Source organism: Suncus etruscus, chromosome 18 (assembly GCF_024139225.1).
Source record: "Suncus etruscus isolate mSunEtr1 chromosome 18, mSunEtr1.pri.cur, whole genome shotgun sequence".
NCBI lineage: Eukaryota > Metazoa > Chordata > Mammalia > Eulipotyphla > Soricidae > Suncus > Suncus etruscus.
The window spans coordinates 3,759,777-3,772,761 of record NC_064865.1 but is presented as its reverse complement, the minus strand read 5'-3'; the positions used below and the strand labels follow the sequence as shown (position 1 = coordinate 3,772,761).

Here is a 12,985-nt window from a genome sequence, read left to right as displayed (position 1 = left end):
TATCTTGCCAAAAGGCTAAATTGTCCATTGTCATTGTGATTGGGTTAGACATAGTCTCACATTGCATCTCAGGTCCCCATTTGCCTGAGAGGGGAGAGGAGGATAAGAATATTCATTCATCCAGAGCTGAGCTGGATTAGCAAAGTTCTTGGGAAGAGTTAAAGACTGATTTTCTGCAGGACACAGGACACTGTAGCCTTCATTTTTGCAGGGAGTGGGGAGAAGAGTCCCAGTTGGACCCTTGCTGTCTACTTAGTCCCCCACTGCATCGCTGGACAGGCCTCACTCCCTGATGCTGCCAGGAAGGTCTGACTCTAAAAGAAAGCGTTTCCATGGCGACTGCTGCTTCCAGGTCTCCTGGGCCCCTTTGGGGTGTCTATCCTCTCTCTTCTCTCAGGGCGGGCTATTCTGGGGGTCTCCTCAGCAGCATCAGGCTGGTGTCTCTGGCTGAGGATGAACAACACACAACCCAGCAAAGCCTCTCGCATGTCCTGGGAGCTCAGGCGGCGGGCCAGGCCATATAGCAGGGGCAGAAGGTGTCGTCGGACAAGGCGAGCAGCTGGCAGCAATAGGCGCGACAGGAACATTCGCAGCAATAACGGGAGCAAAGGTACTGGCATGGCTGGACTGGAAACTGCAAGACAATTGGCATCCTTGGCTTTCCTCTTTCCTGAACTTCCTCCCCTGGACAAGACTTGGGGTGGGTGGGAAGGTCTGAGTTCAGTAGAGACACAGAGCCAAGGTAAGTGAACCCCAGACTCAAGGACCGAAAATTTACCTTCCCCACCTCCTGTTTTTCCTTGGACTCTTCCTTCCTTTGATCACCCCCCTTCCACTCTTTTTTTTTTTTGGTTTTGGGTCACACCAGGCAGCGCTTAGGGGTTATTCCTGGCTCCATGCTCAGAAATCACTCCTGGCAGGCTCGGGGGCCCAGATGGGAGGCCGGGATTCGAACGAATGACCTTCTGCATGAAAGGCAAACGCCTTATCTCCACGCTATCTCTCCGGCTCCCACCCCCTTCCACTGTTACTGATACCTGTGTACCCTTAGTACCTGACTTTTTCTGAGTTTTCTGCTATATTGGGCAGGAGGTCCACCACTAAACTTGATTGTGCAGAGAAGTGAGTATCTTCATATACCTTCGCCAGCCCCCCAAAACACATAGCTTCAAAGCCCCCCCCAACACAGATACGCGCACACACACACATAGACACTAGTAGCAGCACATATACAGACACAGAAATACGTGACATCTGCACACACCACAGTTTGCAGCTCTCACCCAGAATTCCTGCTCCGGAAGGATCTGGGACTGAGTTTGCTTACAGAGCTCACAGCCTCTCTGACCAGCTCAGCCACACCCGGGACAGCTTGCCTAGGGGGTGGGGAGCAGGGAAGAGACAGCTGCCTTCTGACACTGGGGACTTGAAGGGGAGGGCCAGGGGGGACTGGGAGAAGTGGCAGGATTTCTGTCTGGTGCCCATCTCAGACTCAAATCTAGACTATGCATTCCAAGGGTGTGAATTTAGGCACTGAGTCTCCTGGACTCCAATCTCTTTTGTTGTACAGTAAGTGGGAAGGTCAATGGCAATATCAGAAAGGAACTCTGGAAACCAGAGAGGTAGTTTAGTGGGTAGAGTGTTTGTCATGTACGATCCAGGTTTGATATCCAGCATCCCATATGGGGTTGCTGGATATCTATTTTTTTTTTGGTGGGGAGGGGGACATATCCGGCAGTGCTCAGGGGTTATTCCTCGCTCTGTGCTCAGAAATCACTCCTGGCAGGTGCAGGGGACCATAAGGGATGCCGGATCCAAACCACCATTGGTGCTGGGTCGGCCTCTTGCAAGGCAAAATGCCCTACCCCTACCACTGTGCTGTCTCTCTGGCCCCGCCAGGAGCTCAGGAGTGATTTCTGAGTGCGAAGCCAGGAGTGACTCCTGAAGGCCATCGGGTATGGCCAAAAAACAAACAAGCAAACAAAAATAGAGGTGATTCTTGAGCACAAGGCCAGGAGTAAGTCCAGAGCAATGTGGCCATAAAATCAGAAAAGGACAGTGACAATGACAAAATCAGAGTCTCTCCCCGAAATCTCCAAAGCAGTAAGAAAGAAAGAAAGAAAGAAAGAGCAAGAAAGATCAAGAAAGAAAGAAAGAAAGAAAGAAAGATCAAGAAAGAAAGAAAGGAAGGAAGGAAGAGCAAGAAAGAGAGAAAGAAAGAAAGAAAAAAGAAAGAAGAGGAAGCAAGAGAGAAAGCAAGAAAGAAGAAAGAAAAGAAAGAAGAAAGAGAGAGAAAGCAAGAAAGAAAGAAAGAGAGAAAGCAAGAAAGAAGAAAGCAAGAGAGAAAGCAAGAAAGAAGAAAGAAAGAAAGCAAGAGAGAAAGCAAGAAAGAAGAAAGAGAAAGCAAGAAAGAAGAAAGAAGAAAGAAAGAAAGAAAGAAAGAAAGAGAAAGAAAAAGAAAGGAAGGAAAGAAAGAAAGAAAGAAAGAAAAAGAAAGGAAGGAAGAGCAAGAAAGAGAGAAAGAAAGAAAGAAAGAAAGAAAGAAAGAAGAGGAAGTAAGAGAGAAAGCAAGAAAGAAGAAAGAAAAGAAAGAAAGCAAGAAAGAAGAAAGAAAGAAAGAAAGAGCAAGAAAGAAAGGAAGGAAGGAAGAGCAAGAAAGAGAGAAAGAAAGAGAAAGCAAGGAAGAAGAAAGAAAGAAGAAATAGAGAAAGCAAGAAAGAGAAAGAAAGAAAGAAGAAAGAAAGGAAGGAAGGAAGGAAGGAAAGAGAAAGAAAGAGAAAGAAAGAAAGAAAGAAGAAAGAAAGAACAAGAAAGAAAGGAAGGAAGGAAGGAAGAGCAAGAAAGAGAGAAAGAAAGAAAGCAAGGAAGAAGAAAGAAGAAATAGAGAAAGCAAGAAAGAGAAAGAAAGAAAGAAGAAAGAAAGAAAGAAAGAAAGGAAAGAAGGAAGGAAGGAAGGAAAGAGAAAGAAAGAGAGAAAGAAAGAAAGAAAGAAAGAAGAAAGAAAGAAAGAAAGAAAGAAAAAGAAAGAAAGAAGAAAGAAAGAAAGAAAGAAAGAAAGAGAAAGAAAGAAAGAAAGAAAGAAAGAAAGAAAAGAAAGAAAGAAAAGAAAGAAAAGAAAGAAAGAAAGAAAGAAAGAAAAAGAAAGACAAAGAAAATGCATGCTTACTGGGACGCAATGGTTAGTACAGAGGGTTGGATGCTTGCCTTTCACGGGCCAGACTGGGTTCAAACTTCAGCATCCGCTGTAGTCCCCCAATGGCCAGGGGACCAGGAGTGAGTCAGAAGTATGCCAGAAGTGCTACTGGGTTTGGCTCAAAAACAAAACAGAAAAGAATGGGTTACTCACTTCAGCCCCCTCTTTGGTACCCACTTGTCATTTCCTCATTTTGAGATGAAATGAAATTCCAAGACATAACAAGATAGGGACACAACCTGAGTTTGTTTTGATTTTAAATTCCTCATTCTTAGGCCCCAAAGATAAGTCAACAGGTAAGTTGCATGTTTTTTTGTTTTTTTGTTTTTTTTTGGTTTTTGGGTCACACCCTGCAGTGCTCAGGGGTTCCTCCTAGTTCTATGCTCAGAAATCGCTTCTGGCAGGCTCGGGGGACCATACGGAATGCTGGGATGCGAACCACCGTCCTTCTGCATGCAGGGCAAATGCCCTACCTTCATGCTATCTCTCCGGCCCCTAAAGTGTATGTTTTGTCTGCAGGAGGCTGGGGTTCATTCCCAAGCCCCCCACAGTCCCCAAATACTTCTGGGTATGGTCCTAAAGGGGAAAAGAAAACAACCAAACAAGCCCAACTCATTCTGCTTCTTCATAAGATGAATTCATTTCTGCCTTGTTGGGCTCAAATGAGCTAATGGCCATGAAAATTCTTCACAAATGCGACAGCCTACTGATTGTAGTCATTTGTCACATCAGCCCACTATTGGCTCCATTAGCATCATCATCAAACTTAAATTCATTTCTGGTAGAGCACTTGCCTTGCATGTATAAAGCTTGAGAATCCATTTCTGGTACCACAATAAATATAAATACATTTTGGGGGGGGCACACCTGGTGAAACTCGGGGGTTACTCCTGGCTTGGGGGACCATATGGGACACCGGGGAATCGAACCTTGGTCCGTCCTAGGTCAGCCACGTGCAAGGCAAATGCCCTACCGCTGCGCCACCACTCCTGCCCTAGAACAATAAGTTTAACACTTGAAGAGTTGAGGAAACAAACAGGCTTCCCAAATCACAGAGCAGATAAGAGGCACGGTCTCCCAAGCCTATTTCCCTCTCTGCTAAGTGGCTCTTAGCTTCTTTCAAGTGCTTCTGGCAGATCCTGTACTTGAATCCTGCTTTCTCTCTTCCTATCACAGGTCCCCAGGCGCTTCTGTTAATCCAGGTGGCTGGACTGTTTCTTTTCTTTTTGTAGAGTTGGGTGACATTTTTGGGGGGGGCACACCTGGTGGTGTTCAGGGGTTCCTTCTGGCTCTACACTCAGAAATCGCTCCTGGCAGGCTCGCGGGACCCTATGGGATGCCGGGATTCGAACCACCATCCTTCTGCATGCAAGGCAAATACCCTACCTCCATGCTATCTCTCCAGCCACCCTCGAAGAGTTTTGATTCAAATTCTCACCTCTTCTCATGAGACCACAACTTCTCTGCTCTGAATGATTGCTGAGGCTCTCTAGCCGGTGCTCCTGTTTACTTGTTCACACAGTGACCAGGATGACTGATGTTTATAAAATATAAATCCAGGGGCCAGGGATGGGATTCAGTGGTAGAGTTCATGCCTCATGCATGAGGCCCTACATTCAGTCCCCCACAGCAGGAATCAGAGCCTACCTTTTCCTGGTGAAGTTGTCAGTGATTTCTGTCCTCTGAATTAAAGCCAATGGTTTATTTGGGTTTTTTGGGGGGGTCACACCCGGCCTCACTCAGGGTTACTCCTGGCTCTATACTCAGAAATAGCTCCTGGCAGGCTCAGGGGATCATATGGGATGCCCAGATTTGAACCACCATCCTTCCGCGTCTAAGGCAAACGCCCTACTGCTTTGCTATCTCTCCAGCCCCCCAAAGCCAAAGGTTTTCATTGCAACCATCAGAGCAAATTCAGTGTTTGGTCCTTGCCCCTCTCACTGTTCCCAGACATATTTCTGTCTCGCTGTCTTTGCACCTATTATTGCTCCTATCTATATAAGGCTCTTTATCTAGATGTCCACATATCTGGCTTTCTCATCCTTTTCAAATCTTTGTCCCCTACACATCTAATTTAGAAGTGTACTTTCCTCATCTCTCACCCACTCCCTTTTCTCCATCCTGTCCTCTGATTCATTGGTTTCCACAACAAATCTATCTGGCATGCTGTATGTTTTACTACCTTATTGGTCATCTGCCTTCCAGCTAGGATACAAAACTCCAGGAGAATAAAAACTCCTATTTTTCTGTTGCCGTGTCTCTAGTGCTTGCTCATTGTTGTTATTTTGTTTCTTTGGGTCACACCCGGCAGTGCTCAGGGGTTACTCCTGACTCTGTGCTCAGAAATCACCCCTGGCAGCCACGGGGGACCATATGGGATGCCAGGTTTCGAACCACTGACCTTCTGCATACAAAGGTAAACGCCCTACCTCCATGCTATCTCTCCGGCCCCTTGCTCATTGTTTTAAGAATAAATAGTGTGGGGCTGGAGAGATAGTATAGAGGGTAAGGGGCTTGCCTTATAGGAAGTTGACCCAGGTTTGATCCCTCATCCCCATATGGTTTTCTCAGACCCACAAGGAGTGACCCCTGAATAGAAAGCCAAGAGTAAGCCCTGAATACTTCAGGTATGGCCTCCCCCAAAAGATAGTCAGGCCAGGCCAGGGAAATGGTTTTAAGGGCAGGACCACATTTTGTATATGGGAGCACTAAACTTAGTTACTGGTAGCCCAACATGATCTCCCAACTATTGCTGGGACAACCCCCAAGCAACTACTTGGAAGTAGTCCTTAGCATATTCATTGGCTGTTACCCCAAAACCAAAACAAGAGAAAGAATAAATATTGGGAACCTGGAAGATGGCTCCATGATTCAAAAATGCCTACGCCTTGCAAGTGTGAGACCTTGAGTTTGATACTAAGTCCATCCACATATGCTCAGTGCCTGGGACCCTCCGTGTCCTAATAGTGTGCTCTCTCCGATGCACTGCAGCCACAGCCAAGTGTGTATGAGCACCACAACCAAAAATTTAGCACTTCAAAACCATGATGGGGTCAGGGAGATAGGACGGGAGTACCTGCATACAAAATACCTCCTCCCCAGAACAAAAAAGATGTTACACTTTCTATCAGAGAGATTGTATAAAGGCTAAGGCACTTGCCTTGCATGTGACCAACTCAGGTTTGCTTATCCTCACCACTTGGTCCTCCAGGCCCTGCCAAGAGTATGTTCCATGCACAGAGCTGGAGAAACATTTGAGTACCACTGGGTGTGGCCCAAGTCTCTACACACACACACACACACACACACACACACACACACACACAACTATGTATGAACATAAACACATACTACAAAATAGTAGTGAGGCCTATAACAAAACATACCAATAGCACAGCCAGAATTCAACCTTCCCCATCTGTGAGCAACACAAAGATCTCCCCTTCCCATGGGCACCACAACCAGAATACTTACAAGAACTCCAACTAAATTAGTGTGCAAATATCACAACTAAAGGGTGTGATCCCCAGCAAGTATTCACAACCCAGCCCTGCTCACTGTAAGAATAAACACAAAGAAAAAGGGTAGTGTGATCAGTAAAGGAAGATTTGATGTAGGATGCAAACCTAGGTCTCCTGCAGCCTATGCCCTTGAACCCCAGAATAACTGACCCAACACACTCTAGGCGAGTTAGAGCAGTGCTCAATGGACAGCAGCTCATGATTTCCAAGCAGGAGGCCCAGCTAAGATCCCCAGTACCACAAGGACCCAAGGATCCCGAGGACACAAAGGAGTGACCCCTCGAGATCTGACCCGGTGTAGGCCCTATGTACTGCCACATATGACCCAACCCCCCCACTGCCAAAACAAAAACCAAAACCACCATGTACAGCCAGGGGGTGTGTAGAAAACCCTGCAAGTACTTAAGTGAGCCAGGAAATAAGGAAGGGAAAGTCAGGACCTTGGTTCCTTCTCCGAAGCTCAAAAGAGGGAGTTTGCAGCAAACACTGGAGGCTGCAACCGCACCAGATGGACTCACATCTGCACAAGCAGTGGTCTTGGGGTCACAGCCCACCTCTCCTGGTCCCACTTTTCACAGCTCTGGTTTTTTCAGCTGTAACACCCTGGGTCTGGGGCCCCAACTCCTTTTTTGCAGATGCCAGTGGAGGGTAGGGGTGGGGCAGGGATTATGCCTATGGCAGGAAGGAGATAAAGGAACTATTGCTCTCTGCAATGATAACAATGAGGACCCCCTTGGAGTGGGGGGGGGGTGCATTCCATTGACTGTGAGTTCTCGTGCACTAACACTACCAAGTAATCTAGTCGGCTCTCTCAGCACTCCACACCCAGGTCTATGAGCATGGATGACCTTTGGTCTTCAGCTACAACAAAGAAAGGGAAAAAGACTAAAAACTAGATAAGTCAGTAGCTGGAACAATGGGGAAGTGAATAGGATGTGGGTGGGTGGGTGGGGGATAAGTGATTCTCTAACTCAGCCCCCTCCAAGTCTCCCTCTTTTCTCCTCTTTCCTCACCTTATTCTCTAGCACCCCACCCAGGCATTTTCTCCAAGGTCAGAAAGATTTCTGCTAAGGATTTCCTCAGTCTTTCCTGGAAAGATAACTTTTCCTCTTTGGCCTGGTTCCTGATTCAGCACTGAGAAATGAAGCTTGCCCGGCAACCTCAGCAGGACTGAAAGGGTCATGACGGTCATTTTTGAGGAAATTGGCCAAACATCTTTCTTTGGCTCATCTGCTAGTTTCTCAAAGTCAGTGAGAAAAAAACATTGGGTGGGAGAGAGAGAGAGAGAGAGAGAGAGAGAGAGAGAGAGAGAGAGAGAGAGTGAGAGAGAGAGACAGAGACAGAGAGACAGAGAGGGACAGAGAGAGACAGAGAGGGACAGAGAGACAGAGAGAGACAGAGAGAGACAGAGAGAGAGACAGAGAGAGAGACAGAGATCAGAGGACTGGAGCTCAAGCTTTGCATGCAGGAGACCTGGATTCTATCCCAGGCACTGCATGATCTGCTGAGCATTTCCAGGTATTTCAAAAACCAAAAGAATAAATGTGTCGGGGCCGGTGAGATAGCATGGAGGTAGGTTATTTGCCTTGCATGCAGAAGGATGATGGTTCAAATCTTGGCATCCCATAGGGTCCCTACAAGCCTGCCAGGAGGATTTCTGAGCATAGAGCCAGGAGTAACCCCTGAGCGCTGCCACATATGACCCCAGAAACAAAACAAAACAAGAACAGATGTGTCTGGTTGTCCCTGGGTCCTCCTTTAGGCCTTATTCCAGGTCCTCAGGGCCTTTAGGAAACATCCTGCTTGAGCCTCAGCACCCCTATTCATAGGTTCCTCATCATCCCATTCACAGGCCCTTCATTTCATTGGATCCTTACACCCCCACTTGTCTTCTCCCTGGTGACTTAAAGGGCCTCATACTCACAACTTGGTCATCAACTGGCCTAAGGACATGCAAGTGCTTCTGCGTATTTCGTGCAGGATGGATTCTCTGTTGCTCTAGATCCCAAGACTGTAGACTGCACAAAGCGGGCCTTTTTCTCCCAGATGATGACAGCCCTCCAAAGAGCACTGTAGAGGAATCCGAGTCTGAGGGGTACAATTTCCAGGGAGCAAGTTTCTTGGGAACCCAAGCCTGTTAGGTGTTGGAGGTATAGATGGGGAAGGAGGAGATGGACAGAATAGTGACTCAAGAGCTGGCATTTCTGGGACTTGAGCAATAGTACAGTGGATAGGGTGCTTGCCTTGCTTGTAGTTGACCCACGTTCAATCCCCAGCACCCCATATGGGCCCCCAAGTCTGTCTTAGTGATTCCTGAGTGCAGAGCTCAGAGTAATCCCTGAGTGCCATTGAGTATGATTCCAAAATAAAAACAAACAAAAACAAAATAAAACAAACAAAAATGATTAGAAGTTCATGGGCCACAAAGCTGGCTAAATGGGTTGAGCACCTCTTTTTCATACTAAACACTCAGGTTCCATCCCTGGCACTGCATATAGTTGGGACCAACTCCTGAGCACAGAACCAGAAGTGGCTTCCGAGGACTGTCAGTTTGACCTCAAAACCAAAAACCAAATCTAGACTTGGGAGTTTTGTCCTGTCACCTATCACAGTATCTCTCTACCTGGGCAATGGCCTACCTGAAGCTCTGAACATGACAACACTTGAGAGACCACTCTGGGGACTGGTGCTCCTGAGGTAAGAATGTATAGCTCATGTCAGAATGCCCTTACCTGTGACTTCCACTTCTCTGCCCTCAACTGTAGGAAGACAGGTAGTTAAGACTAGTCATGTACATAGAATGTTCATAAGACTGTAAAGAAAATGGATCAGGGGCTTGCATGTGGCCTGAAAGAGCAGTGAAAGCTGACAGGTGGGGCCCTTTCCTACCCGTAGCAACAGTTGCTCCAGCCTGGGGGAGAGCACCCCAGGAGAGCAGCCTGTCTAGAATGCCCCATTGTGCCCACAGAGACAACTGTCTCTCCACAGACTTAGCTGACAGCACTGAGGTGGAAAGAATGAGCTCCACAGGCACGTCAGCTGTTGGAACCGGACAGCTGCTTCCTGAGCAGACGGTGGGCAGGGCGGGCTGAGGGCCAAAGGAGGGGGAAGACAGACCTGTTGTGCCTGATGTGGAGGAAGCCTAACAAAACCCCAAAGGCCCACAACCAAAGCTAAGACTGAGTAAAACCTAATGGAAATATTTTTGTTTGTTTTTTGGTCATACCCAGAAGCACTCAGAGGTTACTCCTGGCTCTGCGCACAGAAATTGCTCCTGGTAGGCTCAGGGAAATCATATGGAATGCTGGGAATCAAACCCAGGATGGCTGCGTGCAAGGCAAATGGCCTCCTACTGTGCTATAGCTTTGGCCCCTGGAGATAATTTTTTACATTGGAACAGAAAATGAAGACCTTCGGGGCTGAAGAGAGCTCTCTTAGTTTAGGGTATGTTTGTTTGTTTTGTTTGTTTGTTTGTTTTTCATGTGAGAAGCCATATTCTCATTCTTCGTGGTTCTCCTAAATGGAGCTAGGAGTGCCTCCCCAACACAGAAGTGAGACCAGACCCTCCACCTAACACTTCCAGGTGTGCTCCTCAAACAAACTCAAACAAATTAAAAAAGAGACTGTTTGCCTTGCATGTGGTTAATTCTTGAGTACTATCTACCATAGCCCAATCCCACCACTCCATAAAAAAAGAATAAAAACTGGAGCTGGAAAGCACAGTGGGTAGGGCATTTGTCTTGCAAGCAGCCATCCTGGAATAAACCCAGGTTTGATCCCCAGCATTCCATATGATTCCATATGACCTGGGTTCAATCCCTTTCATCCCATATGGTCCCCTGTAATTTCTTTTTTTTTTTCCCATTTGTTTGGTTTTTGGGCCATACCCAGCAGTGCTCAGGGGTTACTCCTGGCTCTGTGCTCAGGAATCACTCCTGGCAGGATTGGGGATCCACATGAGATGCCGGGAATCTAACTTGGGTTGACTGTGGGCAAGGCAAATGACCCCTTCCCCCACTGTGCTGTACCTTCAGCCACCTACCAGAAAAATTTCATAATATAGAGCCAGGAGTAATCCCTGAAAGCCTTTGGTGTGGCCCCAAAACAACAACAAAAGAATAAAAACTAATGGGGGACACTGGTGAAGAGCGTGGCATTGGAATATTATATGCCTAAAACCCTATCATTAGCCCACTTCTGGTAGGCTTTGGAAACCATATGTAGTGTAACCATATGGAACGACATGTAGTGCTGAGTGTTGAACCAATGTTTTGGGGTCAAACATACAAAACACCTTACCCACTTTATTATCTCTCTGCCCCACACTCCCTCTCTCCTTATTTTTTTTTTTAATTTTGGGTCACACCTGGAGATGCTCAGGGCTTACTCCTTGCCCTGCACTCAGGGATAACTCCCAGTGGTGCTTGGGAGACCATTGGGCTACTGAGGGTTGAACCCAGGTGGGCTGCATACAAACAAGGCAAAACCCTACTAGCTATATTATCAGAATGGCCCCAGGTGCTCCAGGGCTATTCCATGTTGTTCTGGAAGTAGTTTCTGGGTTCCTCATGTTCTTTGTGCCACTCACCTCAATGCTTGTGTAGAAAAAAAAATTTTTTTTTGTTTTTGTTTTGTTTTGGGTCACACCTGGCAGTGCTCAGGGGAGAGATCAAGCCCAGGTCAGCCACATACAAGGCACATGTCTTACCCACTGTACTATCTCTCTGACCTCCTCTTTGTATATTTTATTTTCTATTAGAGCTGTTTCTTTTTTTTAAATTTTGATGCTGTGCCGAGCTTGGTTTGCTCATGGTTTGCTCCTGGCTCTGTGCTTGGGGAAACTCCTAGTGGTTGTTTTCTTTTTTTTTTTTTTTTTGGGTCACACCCGGCGGTGCTCAGGGGTTACTCCTGGCTGTCTGCTCAGAAATAGCTCCTGGCAGGCTCAGGGGACCATATGGGACACCGGGATTCGAACCAACCACCTTTGGTCCTGGATCGGCTGCTTGCAAGGCAAACGCCGCTGTGCTATCTCTCCGGGCCACTCCTAGTGGTTCTGGGGGGACCCTATGTTGTGCCAGGGATTGAACAAGGTCAACAGTGTGCAAGGAAAGCACCTTGCCTGCTGTACTACTTCTTTAGCACCCATGATGAAGATTTTTTTACGAATTTTCTTATGATGGTTTTCAAAATTACACAGTAGAGGTCTTAGTTCAATGAACCTCGATATATAATTGCCCACCTGCAATAACATGTCAGATGCCTTCAGAAGTAGGAGACACTACAAAGAAACTGAAAAGACATTCTTGACACACTGGTAGAATGTTGCAATTCATATAGTTGAAAAGATTTGGGATCAGTCATAAGGTACTTTTAAAATCAAGAAGGACCAAAATCCACCAGAAGAATAAACACAGGATATGAGCAGGTCATTTTCTGGAAAGGAAACTCGAGTGGTCCATAAAAGTGAAAAGCTACTTACCCCACGCCAGCACATAGAGAACTACAATCCATATTTAGGAAAGAAATACCATTTTGCACCTCTGAGGCAGAGAAATTTATGGATACAATAATTTTAGAGGTCAAGTTGTCCATATCAGAGTCAAACAGGAAACATTCCAAGGAAACCAGCAATTCTCCTCAGTGGAACTGTAGAGAAATTCTCACAGATGTATAGGGGGGGGGACACACACTCCAGGATGTCCATTCATTCTTTTTTATAGTAACAAAAATAAATAACAGGAAACAGAAAAAATGATCACCAGTAAGAGAATGAAATGCAAACAGAACTATAAAGTGGAATACTAGACAGCAGACAAAACTACTCTGCAGGGGCTGAAGCAATAATATAATGGGTAGGACATTTGCCTTGCACATGGTTTGATTCCCAGTATTGCACTTGCACATGGTCTCCAAATCTGCTAGAAGTAATTACTAAATGCAGAGCCAGGTGTAATACCTGAGCTCTGGTGATTACTAGTAATCACTGGGTGTGACCCTCCAAAAACCAAACCACCACCACAACATCAACAAAAACTATTCTGCATTACTTCCAGGCATTTATGTGCACCAACCTTTGATTCCATTTCTGTATGTGTGTGGGATGTAAGAGTGAGTTCTGGGGCCCGGAGAGATAGCACAACGGTGTTTGCCTTGCAAGCAGCCGATCCAGGACCTAAGGTGGTTGGTTCTAATCCCGGTGTCCCATATGGTCCCCCGTGCCTGCCAGGAGCTATTTCTGAGCAGACAGCCAGGAGTAACCCCTGAGCACTGC

General features: G+C 46.5%; 1 protein-coding gene across 1 annotated transcript; it reads right to left on the bottom strand.

The window, feature by feature from the left end:
* Positions 1-314: 314 nt before the first annotated feature.
* MYMX (myomixer, myoblast fusion factor) lies at positions 315-620 on the bottom strand. The gene has a single exon (XM_049765215.1). It carries the CDS (start codon positions 618-620, stop codon positions 315-317), a length of 306 nt encoding a protein of 101 aa, XP_049621172.1.
* Between the last annotated feature and the right edge of the window lie 12,365 nt (positions 621-12,985).

What these genes read in the sequence shown, in the direction of transcription:
- MYMX (XM_049765215.1), bottom strand. Translation starts at nt 620, where the DNA reads ATGCCAGTACCTTTGCTCCCGTTATTGCTGCGAATGTTCCTGTCGCGC.